Genomic DNA, 20,329 nt, shown 5'->3' on the forward strand with positions numbered 1-20,329 from the left:
ATTTGAGAAGCACTGAATTGAATTGAGAGGTTATTGTTTTGGCTTCCTGAAATCTTGCCACACCATTATATAATGCTTTCCAAGTTTTTCCATTTAGCTTTACCTTCCTATAATACAGAGATTCATTCATTCATTTTTCCTCCTTACTATGCTTTTAAAATAATAATAATGAGAAACTTAGACTTATGCATAGAAAAGCTGTTTCATTTTCTCTTCGTATTTTCATCAGCATATCTACCTTCAGGACTTTGCTGTCAGAAATATGGGCAATTTCATACATTTGGGAGGGTCAGCATTGGAAGGGCATTTAATTAAAAATAATTATAATGTGTTTCTTTATCTCAGAGTACTATTAATCCTGTAGATGCAATATATCAACCTAGTCCCTTGGAACCTGTGATCAACACAATGCCTTCCCAGACTGTCTTACCTCCAGGTATAGTATTTGGAAAATGTTTCACAGATTCATTGCTGAGAAAAAACATAATTTGTATGACTGTCCTAGTAATCTTTGAGGGCTCTTTCTTTTTCTTTTAATACATAAAAATAAAAATATACAGCCAAAAATGAATTGGAAAATGATAGTATTTTTAATATTGGGGCTTTTTAAGTATAATGAAAGGGCTTTTGGTTTTCAGAGTGAGATGGAAAATAGACATGGTTACTAAGACCTGGATTAGCTGATGGGATAGAATCCTATGACTCGGGATTTATGGCCACCAAAGTAAATAATATACCTTGATCTGCTTGAAGGCAATCCAGGAATATTCTGTTTTGGGATATTCTTTATAGCTCTGAATAATACAAATGGTTTCTTCATGGTGAGCTTTAAGATAATGAGAAAGGGAAGAATGAAATTTGTTATGTCTACCAATTAAATAGACTTGTGTATTTTTAAGTATAGAGTACTACCCAACTAGTCTGATTCCTTTTGCTTTTTTATTGCATCCAACATAACTGTGTTGTTGCTGTTCTTTTTTTTTTTAAATCCTCACCCAAGAATATTTTTCCATTAATTTTTTAGAGAGTGTGGAAGAGAGAGGGAAAGACAGAGAGAAATATTGATGTGAGAATAACACATCGATTGGTTGCTTCCTGCATGAGCCCAACCAGAACCCGGGCCAGGGAGGAGCCTGCAACCGGGGCACGTGCCCTTGATCAGAATCGAACCCGGGACCCTTCATCCACAGGCCAATGCTCCACTGAGCCAAACCAGCTAGGGTGTAATTGTGTTCTTAATGATGACATGGTTCAGTCAGAAATTGTACTGGAAAAAAGAAATGACTTTTTAAAAATTACTTAAGAGTATGTGAAATCCTTTTGTGAATTTTTATATATCCTTAAGAGAATGCGCTAACATCTCTCATGGACTAAAAAGGAGATAACCTGCCCCCAGATATTATGTGGTTTGATGCTTGGAAACACTTTATCATTAGAAGTGTTTGATGTTTTTACAGAGCAGTCGTACTGAGATATTGGCCTACCAGGACTGGTCTCTTGATATCCTGCCTAGTGTTTTGAGTTTAAAGAGGATAGGATGTTAGAGAGGAGTAGCATGGAAGTTGACTTAGTGGAATACAGTTTTAGAAATTACTCATTTGTAGGTTTTTGAATCCTAGTTAACAGAGTTATGTTTAGGCTATTTCTCTAATTTGTTTCACATGTTCAAATCTCCTAGAACCTGCTCAGTTGTGTAAGTCAGAGCAGCGTCCATCTTCCCTACCAGTGGGACCTGTGTTAGCTACCTTGGGACATCATCAGACTCCAACACCAAATAGTACAGGTACAGATTTATGTAATTCCTTTACTGCTTATAACTCCCCATTTACATTTAAGATTTATATTTGATTACTAACAGGGAAAAGGTTGAAGAAATGTGTTGTATCTTTCTGTTGGAGATAACATATTTTTGCTATTACAGTTCTATACATAAAGTACTTAATTTTATGATTGAACCAGACGCTTTAGTAAAATTATAATTTAAATAAAATAGAATGTTATAGGATTTTGTTTTTTTGTTTACCGTATGGTTTATTTTGAAGATTGACTTTTTTGAAAAATTTGCTCAAGTTAGACTCGTATACTTTCTCAGGAATCAGAAAATATGGAAGTACAGAGAACAAAAGCTGAAAATCTTTACTCTGTCCTCTGTCATTTGTGTACATGTATGTACATATATACCTATGCTGTGCATTTTAATTGTTGTTTTTCTTTTAACCTAAACGAGATCTTGTGATTCTGTGACTTTCTCTTTTCATTTAACAGAGAACATTTGGAGAACTTTCCATGTTCATACAGTTAGTTCTAACATTCTTTTTACAGCTGCCTAAATAGGTATCATCTCTTTTTCCACTGATGGACATTTAGGTTATTTCCAGTATTTTCCTGCTATTAGCAACATTTAAGTAAAATATCCTTATGTAGCAACTTTAAGCATGAGTGGCCAAAAAAGGGGCTACATACCAAATCTGACAGTCTTAGGGGAGGCCTGCATGGTGGTCAGGTAATCACATCCTAGGCCTGTAGCTTTCTTGACAAAGGTCAACCTTTACCTTAAATAAGCCTGTTAGCATCTAAGATAACATACCCTTGGAATGTCAAAGAAATCTCCTTTATCTGACCCCACAGACTACACCCACCACAGCAGAGCAGAGAACACAAAACTCATTGCTACTTTGTTCCCCCAACACCATCTCTATGTGCTATAAATGTTAATCATTAGCTATCTTGTACCCACTGTCGTAAAAGAAGTGTCCCTCCATTTTACTTTTTATCTAATCTCAGAGATTTCCCCACTTTTCTTTCTCCCGCCTCCCTAATCTACCACCAGTGGATTTCATATAACCCTCCTTATATCTTCTTTGATTCTGATGTATAAAATAAGTTGCAAAACTGCAATTCCTGGAGGATTTTCTCAATAAATTGAGATTTTGCTCCCAGGCAGTTGTCAGTGTGGCTCAAATAAACTAAAAGATTCTCTACGGGTTTGAATTTCTTACATTTACATATATGTGGGGATTTTTTTAGGATTTATCAGTCTTCCATATTTTTACCAATTTTATAGAAAAAAAGGATATTTTAGTTTGCATGTTCTTAACTCATTTAGACTTGTCATTATTTTATCTCTAATTTACAGGAATGCTATCAATGTTAGTATTGGATTTATTCCTTGTTCTAAAATGAAATCGATATATGTTGAGTAACCTGTCAGTCATACTCAAGTAATCCCTTAGTACTTTTGTCTCTGTTACACCTGGCGGCCAAAACCACTCTTGAGATCAGAGATAAGCTCCTGCAGTTGCTGCACAGATTTCTTTCCTGGGCAATACTTTCCCTGTGTAATAATGAAAATTTTTCCTTGTGATTTAGCCTATTTTGAAATTTGAATTAGTAAAGGTGCTGGTGCTATTACTTTGGTTTTTAATATTTAATAGCAGAGGTCTTCTAAATTTTGAAAGAAAGCAAGCAACAATAGATTTCTTATTTGAAGCTCTTGGGGAAATACTGATTAGCAATTTGAATAATGAGGTTGAAATGTTTTATCTGACTTTTTCTGTTTTTTATTATCTGTGCCAAAGTCTTGTTCACCTTTTTTAAAAAAATCCTCACCGAAGCATATGTTTCTTAATTTAAGAGAGAGAAAAACATCAATTGGTTGCCTCCCGTGCATGCCCCCACTTGGGATTGAACCTGCAACTTAGGTATGTGCCCTGACCAGGAATCAAACCTGAAATTTTTTGGTGAACAGAACGACGCTCCAACCAACTGAGCCACCCAGCCAGGGCAACCTCGTGTTCATTTTAAAAACAGCACCTGTTTTCTATGTTGTTGATTATGTCAGAGTGTTAAATCTACAGCCAAAATTTGCTTTTTTTGGAGATATAAACTAGTTACAAACTTTGAAAAAATGAGTTTTCTTCCTTATGTACATTTACTTTAAGATAATTGTAAGTAATAATTTAGGATAAATTATTTCAGAGGAAGATATTCTAAAAATATCTTAGAGTAGGTGGATTTAAAGAAATTTTAAAACTTAAATTAGTATCTAATTTATGTCTTTTTTATTTTCAGCCTAATTTCTTCATTTTTTCCACCTTTCTTTCCTTTGCCTCTTTTAGTAATACAAAAAAGAAATATGGAACAATTGAGAAAACAAATATTATCCTTTTCTTTCATAAGGAAAACGCAGTTCTTTCGTTTGCAGTTCTCATTCAAACTCATTTTCTTCTTGGACACATTTTACCTCGAGTAATTACCTCGAGTATTTGCATTTTAATCATTTATAATTCCTGGTCTTTTGATGTTGTTAGGATAAAGTTTCTTTCTCATCTTATTGCTTTCTGTGGGGGGGTGGGGTGTAAACGTGGCAATTGGAGTGGCAATTGAAGTGGCAGGTGGATATGCTCTATTGGGAATGGACTAAACATGCATGTGTGGCTCTGGATTCATTTTTATTGCTGCTGTTCTCAATTTTTTCTAGAACTATGGCCTTGGCTTTTAGATGACCGTCAGTGACTTAAATTTAATCTCCACTAAGCATCTGCAGCAGTTTGACATAAATTGCCTGATAGCCTCTCTCCCTCCCTCCTTCCTCCTTTCCTTCCTTCCTTCCTTCTTTTATTTTTTAATTGATTTCAGAGAGGAAGGGAGAGGAGAGAGAGAAATATCAATGATGAGAGAAAGAATCATTGGTTGGCTGCCTCCTTCATGCCCCCTACTGAGGATCGAGCTCACAACCCGAGCATGTGCCCTTGACTGGAATCGAACCCAGGGCCCTTCAGTCGCAGGCCAACACTCTATCTACTAAGCCAAACTGGCAAGGGCACCTGTTAGCCTTTGATGCTCAATAAATCCTTGTTGAGTTTATCTCAGTTCTCCATTGTTCCTATTGATATTTTCATGGTTATTACTTTTATTACTAGACAATGAACCAGATGATCATCACAAAGATTAGGTGGTAGTCTTCTTTTTTAGATCTGTTAATTTCCATTTTCTTATTTAGACTATTGAAGAATAAAAAGATATTCCTCCTAGTCTTTTCCTTTTCCATATTCTTTCCATAGTAGCCCTGTGTTTTTCTCTGCCCCTGTACCCCAGGCACCTTAGACTTAGATGGAAAAGAGGTGAGGAGTTCGGATGGTGAGTGCAGGACTTTTGTGTTTTCATGTGCCCACCAAACATTGACTAGAAAGAATGTGATATTCTGATCACTTTTTTAAATACTCATGTGGTCTTTAATATTTTTTCCATTTTGTATTCTTATTGGCTCAATACTGCATTTTTTAGGTTCTGGATCTACTATTTATAATAAAAGCATAATATGCTAATTAGACTGGACATCCCCCCCGGATGACCTTCTGGATGAAACCGGGGCTGTGAGGGCCGAGGCAAGCTGCCGGGCTGCAAGGGCTGAGCCCCTTGCACGAATGTCATGCGTCTGGCCTCTAGTATAAAATAAGAGCCCTGGCTTCCCTTTGGTGCTGGGTATCTGTGATGGCTCTTCCAATATGAGAGCTCACACATTGTAGTTATAACCAGAAGACTCCCTTCCTAATATTAAAGATAATTATAGAATGGGGACGTAACATTTTTTTCTCTCATTTATTTAAAAGACTATGTCCTGCTCTGGCTCAGTGGTTCAGTTGGTTGGAGTGTTGGCCATACACCAAAAGGTTGTGGTTTCAGTTCCCAATCAGGGCACATCCCTAGGTTGCAGGTTCGATGGGACCAGTATGGGATGCAACTGACTGATGTTTCTTTCTTAAATCAATGTTTCTCTCTCTCCTTTCCTCACTAAAATCAGTAAAAACATATCCTCGGGTGAGAATTTTAAAAAAGCTAAAAAAAACTTTCATATTCTATAATGTGATTTGCCTTTTTCTTTTTCTAAATATTAATTTTCTTTACAAATAGTATGAGGACTTTTACCAATTTAACTAAGCTCTCTTCATTTTAGAAAGATCTGCTTTCATCCCATCTTCCTAATTTCTTCCCCTTTATTACCAACTTTGTCCCCTAATTAAAAACTTTTTAACTTTCTAGGCAGTGGGCACTCACCACCTAGTAGCAGTCTAACTTCTCCAAGCCATGTCAACTTGTCTCCAAATACAGTCCCGGAGTTCTCTTATTCTAGCAGTGAAGATGAATTCTATGATGCTGATGAATTTCATCAAAGTGGCTCATCCCCAAAGCGCTTAATAGAGTAAGTGGATGAACTAAGTATGTGTTTAAACAACTCTCCTGATTTTTAAAAATGTAATTTCATTTTGAGGCTGGTTTTAATGACAGGCTCCCTTAAAAGTTATTACTTGGAAAAAATAAGGAAGACAGTTTTTTTTAATTGACATATTGAACAAAGCCAGTTCTATGAGACTGTTGATTTTATTCATCACTTAATTCAAATGGAATAAATTAGCATCAACTATAATAATATGCCAGTATTGTTCATGGAACTCTGGGCATTATTTCTCTAGCACCAACATTAGGAAAGGGTCAAATGAGAATGAATAAACTAGGAAAAATATACAAATGAGGTTACCATTACAGTGAAACCTCAGTTAGTGAACTTAATTTGTTCCAGAAGGCTGTTCTAAAAGAGATTTGCTCGAAAACCGAATCATTTTCTCCTATTAGAAACAATGTAAATTCACTTAATCTGTTCCAGACCCACAAGTGATTCTGTTTTAACCTTTCTTTTATATACAGTCCATGTCTAATGCACTGTTTAATTTATAAATAAACACTTCTTATTGTATTACCCTTGAACGAATTTTTCATATATCCCTGCCTCCGAAATGCTATCACTGGCTAACTCCTTTTTGTTTCTCCAAATCCACAACTATTCAGCTGCCTGTGATTGTTGTTTTGTGAGCACCTTCACACCCTTAGCAACATTAGCACTCTTTTGATGGCCTCTTCATGTTTTAAAATTGTGCTAATGGAGTATTTACAGCAACAAAATCATTTATCCTTTGCTTATATTGCCTGGGAGGCTCTTTGTCATGCTGAAAGGGTTGTCAGGTCAAAAACTGAAGTTTTGGACAACTGAGACATTTTTTCCTGTGAACAACTTGGGCAAAACCGAGTTGTTTGAGATGGGAGACGTTTAGAACTGAGGTTTGACGGTACTTGTTTTTGTATTAGTGTGGAGAGCTATAGTAGGTGGAGGTGAAAAAAAGACCCAGTCTCTGCCCTCTGGGAACTCACTATCTTTTGGGGGAAGAAACAGACATTTATAACTTAACTAGAGGCCCAATGCACGAAATTTGTGCGGGGGGGGGGGGGGTGTCCCTCTCCAATCTTGGACCCCTTGAGGGATGTCCGACTGCCCTCTCACAATCCAGGACTGCTGGCGCCCAATCACTTGCCTGCCTGCCTGATTGCCCCTAACCGCTTCTTCCTGCCAGCCTGATTACTCCCTAACCACTCCCCTGACAGCCTGATTGACGCCTAACTGCTCCCCTGCTGGCCAATTGCCCCCAACTGCCCCCCCCTGCCGGCCTGGTCCCCACAACTGCCCTCCCCTGCTGGCCTGGTCCCCCCAACTGCCTTCCTCTGCAGGCCTGTCCCCCCCCCAACTACCCTCCCCTGCAGGCCTGGGTGCTCCCTCAACTGCCCTCCCCTGCAGGCCTGGTTGCCCACAACTGCCCTCTCCTGCCAGCCTGATCGCCCACAACTGCCCTCCTCTCCAGGCCATCTTTGACCACATGGGGGCGGCCATCTTGTGTGTTGGAATGATGGTCAGTTTGCATATTACCTCTTTATTAGATAGGATGGTATACGTGCTTCAATAAAAATAAGCACAGAAAGCCATGGGAGCATTTTGAAGTCCTGAGAAGTCAGAGAAGGATTCACAGAGGAGGGGAGGGGATGTGATCCTAAGGTTCATGTGGATGAGTAGAGAAGAGGGACATTGAGAGAGAGGAGGGGGAAGTGGAAATGTTCTCATGGAAATGGAACCCTGTTAAAGAAGGTCTGGAGTCAAGGGGGGCTTGATTGGCTGTAGCATAAGGTGTGGGGAGTGGTTAAAAAAAGATTACATAAGAGTTTGGCAAGGGCCAGATCATGAAAGAGTCCGTAACCTTTTACCAATTTTGAACATTTCCTCACTAGTGATGGAAGTTGCTGGTCACATCTACATTTTGGAAAAACAGTATAGAATTGAAAGTATAGTATTAAATGCAGTGGGGCTGCATAACAGGTAGGGAGACCAGCCAAAACGGAGTATTAAGTTGAGAAATCTTGACAGCGTGAGCCAAGGTAATAGCAAGGCAGCGGAGAGAAATGTGTGTGTTCCAGAGATATTAAGCAGGAAGATTTTGATAGATACTGATTATGGGTTTCCCCTTATTAGAAAACTAGAGGCCCTATGCATGAAAATTCTTGCAAGAATAGGCCTTCCTTCCCCCGACTGCTGGCACTGGCCAGAATGATGGCCGGAAGATGTCTGGTCTAATTAGCATATTATCCTTTTATTATTATAGATATTTGACTTATTTACATCATCAAATCAAAGCTAGATAACAAACTATTACACAGAAAAAAACTTTTTTTTACATGTAGAGTTATTTACATGATAGCTGATAAGCAAAATACTTCTTAGCCCTACTGATACATAGACTGCTGTAAGACTTCGGATTCTGGAATCTAAGAAAGAATAGGTTCTAAATCTGTTTTGCCTCAAAGGTGTGTGATCTTGATCACATTATTTAACCAATGTAATTCTTCCTTGTATGTAAAATGAGGACAATAATGGTTTCAACTTCAGGAATTATTGTGGACATTTAAATGAGAATAATGTCTGTCAAGTGCTTACTATCTTGTCTGGCCTGTAACAAGCACTCGATAAATGGTAACTTTTAGAAGGCAAATTAACATTTATTTGCTTTAGTGTTCCTATGTTTGTTACGGATATAGTTGGCTTCATTTTTTTGTTGGGCATTTTTTCCAACACTCTGGCTTCCTCAGGAATTGGTACTACTGTTATACCTTGGGATTTGCCGTATAAAACATTACACATTTGGAAATGATTGTATGTGAATTTGTAAGTTTATTATCAGCCAGGCCTTACCTTGAACTTTGTTGTGTTTTTTATTTTAATAAGAAATATTGTGAAGGACTCTAGTACTCTTAAGTGTGCACATGAACTGAAAAGTACAATATTCATATATAATTTCATAGTAACTGCCCAAAATTTCAAAATTCATAAAGGAAAATGACTATTGGATCAGAAAGTTTTAGATCAAATTCAACTTTTAAACGTGGAAAAAATGAAATGTATGTGATCTAGGTGAACATGTACTTTTAAGACAGGACACCAGTTAAGGAAAAGAACCTACAACTCAAATAGGCCTGCTTAACAGAAAGGGTAGCATGTCCATGTAGGGAAATAAACTAAAGAGAAACCGTTATTACTAGTTTGCCAGTAAAAATTTCACTTTAACTTTAAAAAATATTTCTTATGATGACGGGGCATGTTGTAAAGAACTTGTGCTTTGAAGCCAGAGATGCATTTGAAATGGCTCTACTGCTTATCAGTGTGTGACTTCAGGTGGTCATTGACCCTCTGAGCATCTGTATATGATGAGAATAATCATATCTAACTTGTAAAGTTGTTGTGGATTCTCTTGTAATTATAATTAAATCCAGAGCTTTAAATTTTTTGGCTTAGTTTATTATGATCTTATATTAAATTCTATACAAGTTAGCCCATTGAATATAAATCTTTTCTGTATGCATAGCATTTTGTCAGGGCATTGTTTTTTAACTATATTCTATCTTTTGTCTTGAACAAGGTAACTTATGAAATGGGTTTTTCCCATTTTGACCTTTATTGAGCATTTCTCTTGGCCCAGGCGTGGTTTCTAATCTGAGTAAAGAGGAAAAAGCACAGCATAAATAGATACGACCTTTGGAAATGCATCTAAAGTAACATACATATTTTAAAGGATTTGGGGTTTTAGACCAACTGGTTTAAAAGATTGACTCTATTTTGGTGATCTATCAAAGGGTCACAAAACATTTTGGAGATTATTTTCATGCAGCTCTTTCATTTAATGATAACTTGATTTTTCTTACCTATGTCTTTACTCATATTTTCCATTAACTCAAACCTAGTGAAGTAGACATTAGTTACAGTACCTTGTGATGAATACTACTAAACTATCAAATAAGCAATATTTAGTTAACTAAGGATTTTTGAAAACTAGATTAAAAGAAGGTAAGTAACCAGGACAAACCATGTTTAAAATAGATACGTTCTAATATTAGAATAATAGGCAAAGGACGGAGAATTTTTAGGGTGAGAAACTTTACAATACTACAGTGTTGAAAATTTGTCATTATACGTTGTCAAAATCCATAGAATGTACAGTGCCAAGAGTGAACCCTGATGTATTTTATGGATTTTGAGTGATAATGATGAGTGTGATGTTGATAGTGGGGGAGGTAGAGCATTAGGAATTCTTGTACTTTCTACTTGGTTTTGTTGTGAACCTAAAACTGCTCTAAAAAATATAGTTTATTATTAAATAAAAAAATCAAAAGTAGGTAAGTAATCAGAGCAAACTATGTTTAAATTAGAATATATACATTTTGTACCTATAATTTTGTAACAAAATACTGGTTATATGTGTGTACCATTTTATAAGTTATATATTAAATGTGAGAAATTTGGTTTCTGTTTTTATATTTAATAAACTCTGCCTTCGGTTATTCTTTTATTAATGTACAAATACTTATCCTGAGTAAGTTATGTTCACATAACTATTGTATAATAGAGAAAGTGCTTTTACACCCTGTTAACCAGTTTGTAATACCAGTTACCATAAATTTACTTGTAAAATTAATATGCTTTTTTATTTTGTAATTTTAAATACAGTTTTCTTATGACTGGGAAGAATGTAAATATCAATGTGGACTTTTATCAAAGGATCTCAAAAATATAGACAAGACCTCTTTCTGAGACTAAGTAATAGACTTGCCATTTTTGAGGTTCTAGAAATTGTTGCCAAGAATTATGACATACCTACATTTGTACAAAGTAACAAAATCAGAAAATGAGAGCACACCCTATGCAAAAAGCGTAAAACAAGAGACCTGGCCACCAGACTGGGCAGTCTCAGAATGGGAGCCACAGGGAGAGAGTTGGAAAGTGTATACCTATATGTATGTGTATAACCAGCTAACTCTTAAGAGTCTGGTTTGTCAGTTGAATATATTAGTTTTCAAGTAGCTTTGTAGGTTAACGTCTTACTGTGATTCTAAGTTGCTTTCTTAAAAGACTTAAGAAGGTGATTGTTATTTTTTTAGTTCCTCTGGATCTGCTTCAGTCTTGACCCACAGTAGCTCAGGAAATAGTCTAAAGCGTCCAGATACCACAGAATCACTTAATTCTTCCATGTCCAATGGAACAAGTGATGCTGGTAAGTGAACTTTGAGAATTTAACTTTTTTTTTTCTTAAAAATATTTGGGGGAAATTTGCAATACTGGTAGCAGCACAGGTTGGCCATTTACCACCAGTCTAAGAAGATCTGTTTTATTTTAGACCTTTTCGATTCCTATGATGATAGAGATGATGAAGGGGAGGCGGGGTCGGTGGAAGAGCACAAGAGCGTTATCATGCATCTCTTGTCACAGGTTAGGCTTGGAATGGATCTTACTAAGGTAAGAATCAAATTTGGCATTTGCTGTCTTAATGTGTGGATTAGTGATTGTATGGTTAATGTGCGTGCACATATAGTGTAATGACATAACTTCTATTTATACTTTTGTTTTGTTGTGATTTAATATATATTTAAATGAATAAACAACATTTTTATAAATTAATGAAATAAAGCTAGAATAATTTCAGAGATAGTATGGATGGATGAAGATTTGGATTTTATTGGGGGCAAACAAGGACTAGTATTGGGCTTGGACAAAAACTAAAGCAGTATAGTGTACACAGAATCAGAATGAGCAGAGTTCTGACCTTGGGGTTAGAGGACCTATGCTAACAACCTACCTCTGCTATTACCAAACCATGTGACCTTGAGCAAGTCCCTTCCATCATGATCTTTAGGTTCTTTGTATGCAAAGTGGACACACTGACTGACTTCAGAGTTGTAAGGATCAGAACAGATAATGAATGGAAAATTGTATGACACACATTCAGCCATACAATTATTGTGGTCTGGATTTACTAGTAAATTTGAATCTAATCTTGGTACTCCAGAGTGCCGGATTAATTTAGGGGACTGGTGTATGGGTGCCTTTGTATATCTCTGCCACTGTGCTAGCAGCCTCATCCTTTCACTTAATTTTCACCATAACACTACAAAGTAGGTGTTATTGTTCATTCATTATTGATGAGGAAACAAAACTCATGGAGGTTAAGTAACTTGGATAAATCCTATTAAGTAGCAGAAGTGAGATTCTGATCTGGTCTGTGATTTCAAAATCTGTAATCTTTCCATGCTGCCTCTTGTCTTAGAGAGTTGAGCTGCAATAGCTTTATATTGGTTAAGTTATTCTACCCAACTTTAGAAAGTTAATAACATTCAGGAGTCTTGCTTTTGTTATGACCAGGTCAAACTATAGTCTTTGTCAGTGTGAGCTTCATTTTGGTTTGGATTTAGAGAGTAATTAAGAAAAAAACTAATTCATAATATTTTCTAATTAAGTGTCTAAAATAAAACCTTCACAAGGATAGCACTAACTTGTGGAACCCAACATACTTGCCAGGAATGTTCTAGATAAGAGAATATTTGTAGGAGTTTGCCCCAAGAATTTTTTCAGTGTTCATTAGAGTGCATAATTGCTGAATCAAAATGTGCACTTCGCATTTTAAAGTCATAACCTAATTTTAGACGTTGACATTTATATTTTTTTGACATCTTCTACCTTGGTTGGTTTTGGTCTCCAATTATGGAAGACCCACCTAAAGGTAACTTGAAGGATACTAGGTTTATTATCTCACATAATGAGAAGGCCAGAAGGAGAGGAGTTCGGGGTTGATGAGATTGGTGGGCCAGCAGTGTGGGAAAGGACCTACAGTCTCTTTGCTCTGCCATCCTTACATGTTGACCTCTAAGAGTGGTAGGAAGTTGCACTGAGTCAGTACGTAAGCTTACCTGCCAGTCTAGCTAAATTTAGATTATGAACATGTTCTGTGGAAGGAAAATGTTTACTTAAATTGATAATAAACATCCTAAATGTTACCGCCAGAGTGCACCTTTCTAAGCTTGTGCTCCATCAGCACTCTTTATATGCCCTATCCCTCACCCAGCCACACTGGTCAGTTTCTGTCACACCCAATTTCCTGTCTCCGTGTCCTTTTCCCTCCTCCAATCTTCATTTCTTAGTCTTCTGTTTTCTCCTCTTTTTTATTACAGCCTTACTCTCCCCTAAGGCTTTTGGCTAGTGCCACCTGAATGAATTGTTTCCCAGCTCTGCCCTCATTCCTGTCCCCCAAACAGAACATGATCCTTCCTTCTCCTGGACTTCCAGGGTAATTTGAGCATCTCCTGTATGATAGCATTTAATACAGGTCTTGAATATGGTGGATATGCAGTAATTACTAAATTTAAAGGAATGTTTACTTATTATGGTGCTTTGTTTCCCTAGTAAATTATTTATAATCTGATATACACTTAAAAAACTCCTCTTCCATTTCCTAATGAGATTTTTCCTTTTTTATTGATTATTCCTAATCTTTCTCATTCCTTCTTCCCATATTCCAACTTTTTATTTTATTTGCTTTCTCCTCTGCCACATTCCCAGCCCCTCAGCATTTTTCTTCATGGGTTCAGCCCATGGTAGAAATAGTTCATTGATTCCCATTCTTGTTCTCTTCACCCTTGGTCCTTCCTTCAGTTGCTACTATAAAAATTTCTTACTGTGTAATAGTAGCTGAGAATGCAAGTGTGAATAAGGGTGGTCCTTGCGTTCATGTCAGTTACTTGAGGACACAGATTCATAAGTAGATAAATTGCCTAGTGCACTTAATGATCGAGAAGCATCAGCAGATATGGAAAGTGCACAAACCCCCTCCCCAAAGTAAGACAGACCCAATTTTGAATTCCCACATTAGTAACAGTACAGTGAGAAAATTTCTCTCTCTTTGAGCTTCATTTTCCTCCCCTGTAAAACAGGGATAATAATTTCACAACAGGGTTGTTGTACAATTCAATAAGATAACGTGTATGTAATGCCCAGCAGGTATTAGGCACCCAAGGATTGTCTAGAGTAGTTTGTTGTTGTCACACTGAGCCAGGCAGCTAAAGGGAGGTTCACAGAGGAAGTGGCTTTGAAAATTCAAAACCCCTCTCTGCTTTTCATCTGCTGGGCAGGATACTGGGCATTTCTGAATCAGAGCAGTTTGGGAAGTAGGTATCAGAAGCACGCCAGGGCAGTGTTGGTGGGTGTTACCATGATTAGAATGGGTTTTGTTTTTTTCAGCAGCGCAGCACTCTGTTTCTCTGTAGTAGAATATGATCCTCAAGGCTCAAATGTGTGTTTTGCAGGTAGTTCTTCCAACATTTATTCTTGAAAGAAGATCTCTTTTAGAAATGTATGCAGACTTTTTTGCACATCCGGACCTGTTTGTGAGGTATTTGATGATAAATACAGTAGTTTATAATTGTTAAAGATTTTACCAATAGCTTTCTGCCTTTGCAGGATAGATGGATTCCCGGCCTTTTAAGTATTTCTGGATGAAAGGCATTGAGTATTTTGTTTATACTAGAGGTCTGTCTGTTTGCTTAGGTTACATGGTAGTGATGTTGTTAGGCAACCAACATGTTAAAAAAAATCGTAAGTGCCCATTAATAGGTAGCCAGTATTTACTGAGCCACATCTGTAAGCTTATTTGGTCCAGGACTGGTATTCACTGTTAAATTACTTACACATATCCTGATGAAGTTGAGTTAACTAAGTTCATCAAAACTTTCTAAAGCACCCATTGTTTCCCAGACACTTCTATGAGCTGGAGAAAGAAAAAGCCAGTATCTGCCCTTGAGGAGCTTACAGTCTAGTTTCCATATTGTAAAGCTTGCAATAGTAGATATATGTACAAAAGACAGACGTCATCACAAGGTGGAATGATTTCCAAGGAGGTGATTCGCAACGCTTTTCAGTGGTAGCAGGACTGTTTCTCCGTAAGGGGATGTTCTCATCTGCTCTGATGCTTTCGTTGGCTTGGCTGTGGTTTACTAAAGCCAAATGCAAACCACTGAGGTGCCCCGGTGGCTGGACTCACTGGCTGACGTTGATATGCATGTTTCCTTCCTGATGAAGATTTAAGAGACCCATTTTACCAATATCCTAAGGGAAGAACTTCAATTAATGTGGCACTGTTTAGTACATAATTGAACAAATAAAATGTAAACATGTATTGGTCATGTGTAAGAAAAGATGCAAAGTACCAGTTATTCTTTAGATATAGGTTCAAGATTTAAGGGTAGTCTTTTTTTTTTTTAAATATATTTTTATTGATATTTTACAGAGAGGAAGGGAGAGGGATAGAGAGTTAAAAACAACGACCAGCTGCCTCCTGCACACCTCCAACCGGGGATGTGCCTGCAACCAAGGTATATGCCCTTGACCGATATCCAACCTGGGACCCTTGAGTCCGCAGGCCGACGCTCTATCCACCGAGCCAAACCGGTTTTGGCGAAGGGTAGTCTTTATGTATGAGAATTTAAACTTTGAGGTCCCTTAGAGGAACCATTTAAAAATATTAAAAAGTACAGCTAAAAAGCCAGTAGATAAGATTAAGTGGAATTCTAAAAATACTAAATCCAAAAAAGGAAGTAATGGAACAAGTCACAAAGGGGACAAATAGAAAACAAATTCTGTACTAGATGGTAGGGTTAAACCCAGCTTTATCAGTAGTGACACTAAATATAAATAGCATGCATACTCCATTTAAGAGTGATTTTCAGACTGGATAAAAAAAAAAAGCAAGATGCATCTATGCTATTCGCGAGCAAGAAATTTTAAATATGAAGTAGAAGGATGGACAAAGACATATGCAAAACACATATAACAAAGCTGGTGGCACTTGTATTAGTATCAGACAAAGAAGAGTTTTTAAGACAAATATTGCCAGAGATAAATAGGGATATTTCATATGATTAAGAAAAGGTCAATTTATCAAGAATAAATAAGAATCCTAAATGCATATGTACCTAGTAACACAGCTTCAAAATACATTCAGCAAAAATTGACTAAACTGAAAGGGATAATAGACAAGTGCACGATTGTGGTTGGAAATTTCTCAGGAACTGACTGAACAGTAGCTCCCTGCACGCACTGCCCCATCTCACCCCCAAGAAAATCTGTAAGGCTATAGGAGAGTCAAACAGCATTACCTATCAGCTTGACCTGGTTCACCTTCTGGACACTATCAATTTGTATAGCACAGTCTTTCAAGTACACATGGAACATTCATCAAGATACACCATGTACTGGGAAGATGTAATAAATTTTAAATCATTGGAACCATACAGAGTATATTCTCTTTGAGCATGAAAGAAATCAGAAATCAATAACACAAATACATCTAGAAAATCTCCAACTCTTTGGCAATTAAGCAGTGCACTTATATGAAGTTCTGGAACAAGGAAACTAACCTGTGGTACTAGAAACCAGAAACAGTGTTTGCCTCAGGGTGAGGGGTGGAGATTGCTTGGAAAGGGGGGATAGGAAACTCGGGGGTAATGGAAATGTCCTGTATGGTGATTGATTAAATGGATTACACATCTGTCTAAGTCACCAAACCACACGCTTACAACCAGTGTGTTTAATTATCTCTATTATACCTCAGTTTTAAAAGGAAACTGAGGTAACTCCTGGTCCTAGGTCCTCAGCGTGTCTCAGGGTGGGCCATGCTGAGGGTTGCTGCATCAGCTTGCATCCTGCCAGAAAGCAAAACGCAAATGTTGTCTTTCTCCCTTTCAGCATTAGTGACCAAAAGGATGCCAGAGACCGAATGGTTCAGGTTGTGAAATGGTACCTCTCAGCCTTCCATGCGGGAAGGAGAGGATCGGTTGCCAAAAAGCCATACAATCCCATTTTGGGTGAGATCTTTCAGTGTCACTGGACATTACCAAATGATACTGAAGAGAACACGGTGAGTTCTGCACTGGCGTTTTTAATTATCTTCAGTTGTGTACTGATCAAGATTTCGTTTTATTTGGAGATAGATAACAGTTATACAGGTAATGATCAGAAGATGCTCACCACCCATAGAATTGTGCTGTTGGATCAGCATATATATTTTTTTTAATATGTTTTATTGATTTCTTACAGAGAGGAAGGGAGAGGGATAGAGAGTTAGAAACATCGATAAGAGAGAAACATTGATCAGCTGCCTCTTGCACACTCCCTACTGGGTATGTGCCCGCAACCAAGGTACATGCCCTTGACCAGAATCGAACCTGGGACCCCTGAGTCCGCAGGCTGACGCTCTATCCATTGAGCCAACCCAGTTAGGGCTGGATCAGCATATTTTGAATATAATGAGCAACGGGAAAGAGGGCATGAGATAAAGATAGAGATTTAGAAATCAGATCATGCAAGGTCTTGTGGGCCATAATGATGATTTTATGGCTTATCAGGATGTCATTTTTTTGTTTTGAAAAGATCTTTTAATGATTTTAGGAAAAAATATATTAGGGGCGAAAATAGAGGCAAGGAAACGGTTGAGGCCTTGGCCATTATTCCAGGAGAGACATGGTTGATGCGAGCTGTATTTTGGAGTTAGAGCTGATAGATGGATTGGGGGGAGGTAAGGGAAAGGGGCAGAGATGAATCCTTGCATTTGGGGCTTCAGCAGTTGATTGGTGCTATTTATTAAGAAGGAAAAGATTGGATTTGGGGAGGAAAGATCAGGAACTCAAATTTGAAACATCAAGTATGAGTGATCTATTAGACATGTGAGTGGAGCTGTCAGTTGGGAGAATTTAAGAGTCTGGAGTTCAAGGGAGTGATCTAGAGTGGAGATGGTGCTTTCAGAGACATTAGGTAGCTAGCATAAAGCAGAGTTGTAGGTGAATCAGACCTGATTCCCAGCACTTAGAGGTTGCTTTGAGGAAGACGACCAGCAAGGAAGATTCAAATAAAGTAAAAGGTCTCGAGGGATGAGGAACAAATCCCCTGGCCCACAGTGCCTGGCACATAATAGTCTCAGTAGACATAACTCTCCAGATCTTTCCCTTTCCAAGTGACACGTCACATTAGTTCTTTCTGAAGACAGAGGCAATCACATCTGTTCTTACTCCAGTACTGTAATTCAGCGCCGTGATGAAATTGGGCCAGGTGCTTTGAGTGTATAGAGGGGGAGCAGTAACCACCGAGGAAAGGAGAGCTTCCTCGTTAGAGAGTCTCTGCAGTGTCATTTGTGTTTCCACATCAAAAGAAAATGTTATATTTGCTTGCAGGAGCTAGTTTCAGAAGGACCAGTTCCCGGGGTTTCCAAAAACAGTGTAACATTCGTGGCTGAGCAGGTTTCCCATCATCCACCCAGTAAGTCACAGAGCTTAGCTCTTCTGCAACATCCTCTTGAAACCATGCTGACAAAAAAGGGTCATGAAAAGCTCATAGGCGAGATCATTACTGTCTTGTTTTATGGCTGCCTGTGTCTTCCCAGTCCTGTGAGGATAGGTGCTCTAATCTTTTCCTTGTATAAGTTCCAAAGACTATTAGCTTCACTATTATTTTCCAAGTAAACGTTAATGCTTCTAAAGTCATTCATTACACATAATAGCTGTACTGTAGAGATCTCAGCAACTTTGAGACAATTTATATAAATGAGTTGTAGTTTCTGCTCAGTATATTCCTGACATCGGGGAGAGACCACATCTCTTCGGTGTCTTATTTGCTCAGTGCAGTGGTAATACTAATGGGCCCAGCTGGGGCTGAGATAGAGACAAGCTTACTGACCAGAAGAACAGGCAGACCTTTTGATTTTAAGCCTCCAGGATTGGCCATTGTCTCATGGTTCAGGGAAATTTCTGCCCACATGACCCCAAATGAATGTTAGATTTGGGGAAAACGGTATAAAAGGCAGTTCTTTGAGGATTAAAGGATTTTCCTCAAGGAGTCAGTTCTTTCCCCAAGTTAAGGGAGTTGGAGAGGTGGGTATAATTACACAGTACACTAATTTAAAATAATTTCTATAGTTTCAGCCTTTTATGCTGAGTGTTTTAACAAGAAGATACAATTCAATGCTCATATCTGGACCAAATCAAAATTCCTTGGAATGTCAATTGGGGTGCACAACATAGGGCAGGGTAAGTCTTTGGGCATGGGGTGGACTCCCATGTTAATAGAAATTTATGTCATTCTAATGGGTGCTGAGCAATTGTCTAAGTCAGTGGTCAGCAAACCGCGGCTCTTTGGCCCCTTGAGTGTGGCTCTTCCACAAAATACCGACTTCTGCGCATGGGCCACGAAGTTTCAATCGCACTATATGTGGGCGCCCATGTGGTATTTTGTGGAAGAGCCACACTCAAGGGGCCAAAGAGCCACATGTGGCTCGCGAGCCGCGTTTTGCCAACCACGGGTCTAAGTGAGAGGAAATGGCCCCAGAAAGCCAGACTGGATGTTATTGTTTGCATGTAAGCACGTTTATTTTGGGTAAAAGCAGTGGTGGGGTGCGAGCTTGTTTTTCCCTAAATTGAATGGAGAATCCATCAATCAGACAAGAGGACCTTATGGCCAGGTGACACTAGTCATCAAAGTTCCTATCCCTTCTCTCCATAGGCTGTGTCTCGTGTCTAGACCATGATGAACATTACATCCTCACATTCCCCAATGGTTATGGAAGGCAAGTAGAGCTGTATCCATTTCTTCTGATCAGCAAGCAACAAACCCTGCTGATTCTTAAGCTATGCCCCTCTCTTTCCTCTGAATTGTCAGCCTTACCTGAAAACTTTCGATTTTGCAGGTCTATCCTCACAGTGCCCTGGGTGGAACTAGGTGGAGAATGCAATATCAATTGTTCCAAAACTGGCTATAGTGCAAATATTGTCTTCCACACGAAACCTTTCTATGGGGGCAAGAAGCACAGAATTACTGCTGAGATTTTGTAGGTATTTTGATTTTTCTGTGTGAGTGCTCTTCTCTGAAATACTTTTCCTTTTGTCTTGAATGATAATGTCTGTTAGGAATTGACCATTTTAATGGTTCTGTCTTTGTAAACATATTTCACATCTTGTGTGTCATTTCTCTTCTTAAAATTCCATTTTCAAAAGGAGTCCTAAAATACAGCTTCAGAATAATCAGGTCACTAGTAGGAATTCCTTTCTACAAACCCTACTTGCAAATAGGGAACAGAAAGGGGTC

At 38.1% G+C, this 20,329-nt stretch overlaps 1 protein-coding gene across 7 annotated transcripts in view; it reads left to right on the forward strand.

Moving 5' to 3' along the window:
• OSBPL9 (oxysterol binding protein like 9) overlaps nucleotides 1-20,329 on the forward strand; it is a 130,325-nt gene that overhangs the window by 105,013 nt on the left and 4,983 nt on the right. For all 7 annotated transcript variants that reach the window (XM_070405105.1, XM_070405109.1, XM_070405103.1 and 4 more), the window contains 11 exons: nucleotides 346-436; nucleotides 1,679-1,783; nucleotides 6,043-6,202; nucleotides 11,311-11,423; nucleotides 11,547-11,665; nucleotides 14,506-14,591; nucleotides 16,943-17,114; nucleotides 18,424-18,508; nucleotides 19,165-19,275; nucleotides 19,748-19,811; nucleotides 19,932-20,072. In XM_070405105.1, coding sequence (XP_070261206.1) covers nucleotides 346-436; nucleotides 1,679-1,783; nucleotides 6,043-6,202; nucleotides 11,311-11,423; nucleotides 11,547-11,665; nucleotides 14,506-14,591; nucleotides 16,943-17,114; nucleotides 18,424-18,508; nucleotides 19,165-19,275; nucleotides 19,748-19,811; nucleotides 19,932-20,072 — 1,247 coding nt within the window. The remainder of the gene's footprint in view (nucleotides 1-345; nucleotides 437-1,678; nucleotides 1,784-6,042; nucleotides 6,203-11,310; nucleotides 11,424-11,546; nucleotides 11,666-14,505; nucleotides 14,592-16,942; nucleotides 17,115-18,423; nucleotides 18,509-19,164; nucleotides 19,276-19,747; nucleotides 19,812-19,931; nucleotides 20,073-20,329) is intronic.

Source organism: Myotis yumanensis, unplaced genomic scaffold, assembly GCF_028538775.1.
Source record: "Myotis yumanensis isolate MYYU_CA2020_CCGP unplaced genomic scaffold, mMyoYum1.0.hap1 SCAF_2, whole genome shotgun sequence".
In the NCBI taxonomy this organism is placed as follows: Eukaryota; Metazoa; Chordata; class Mammalia; order Chiroptera; family Vespertilionidae; genus Myotis; species Myotis yumanensis.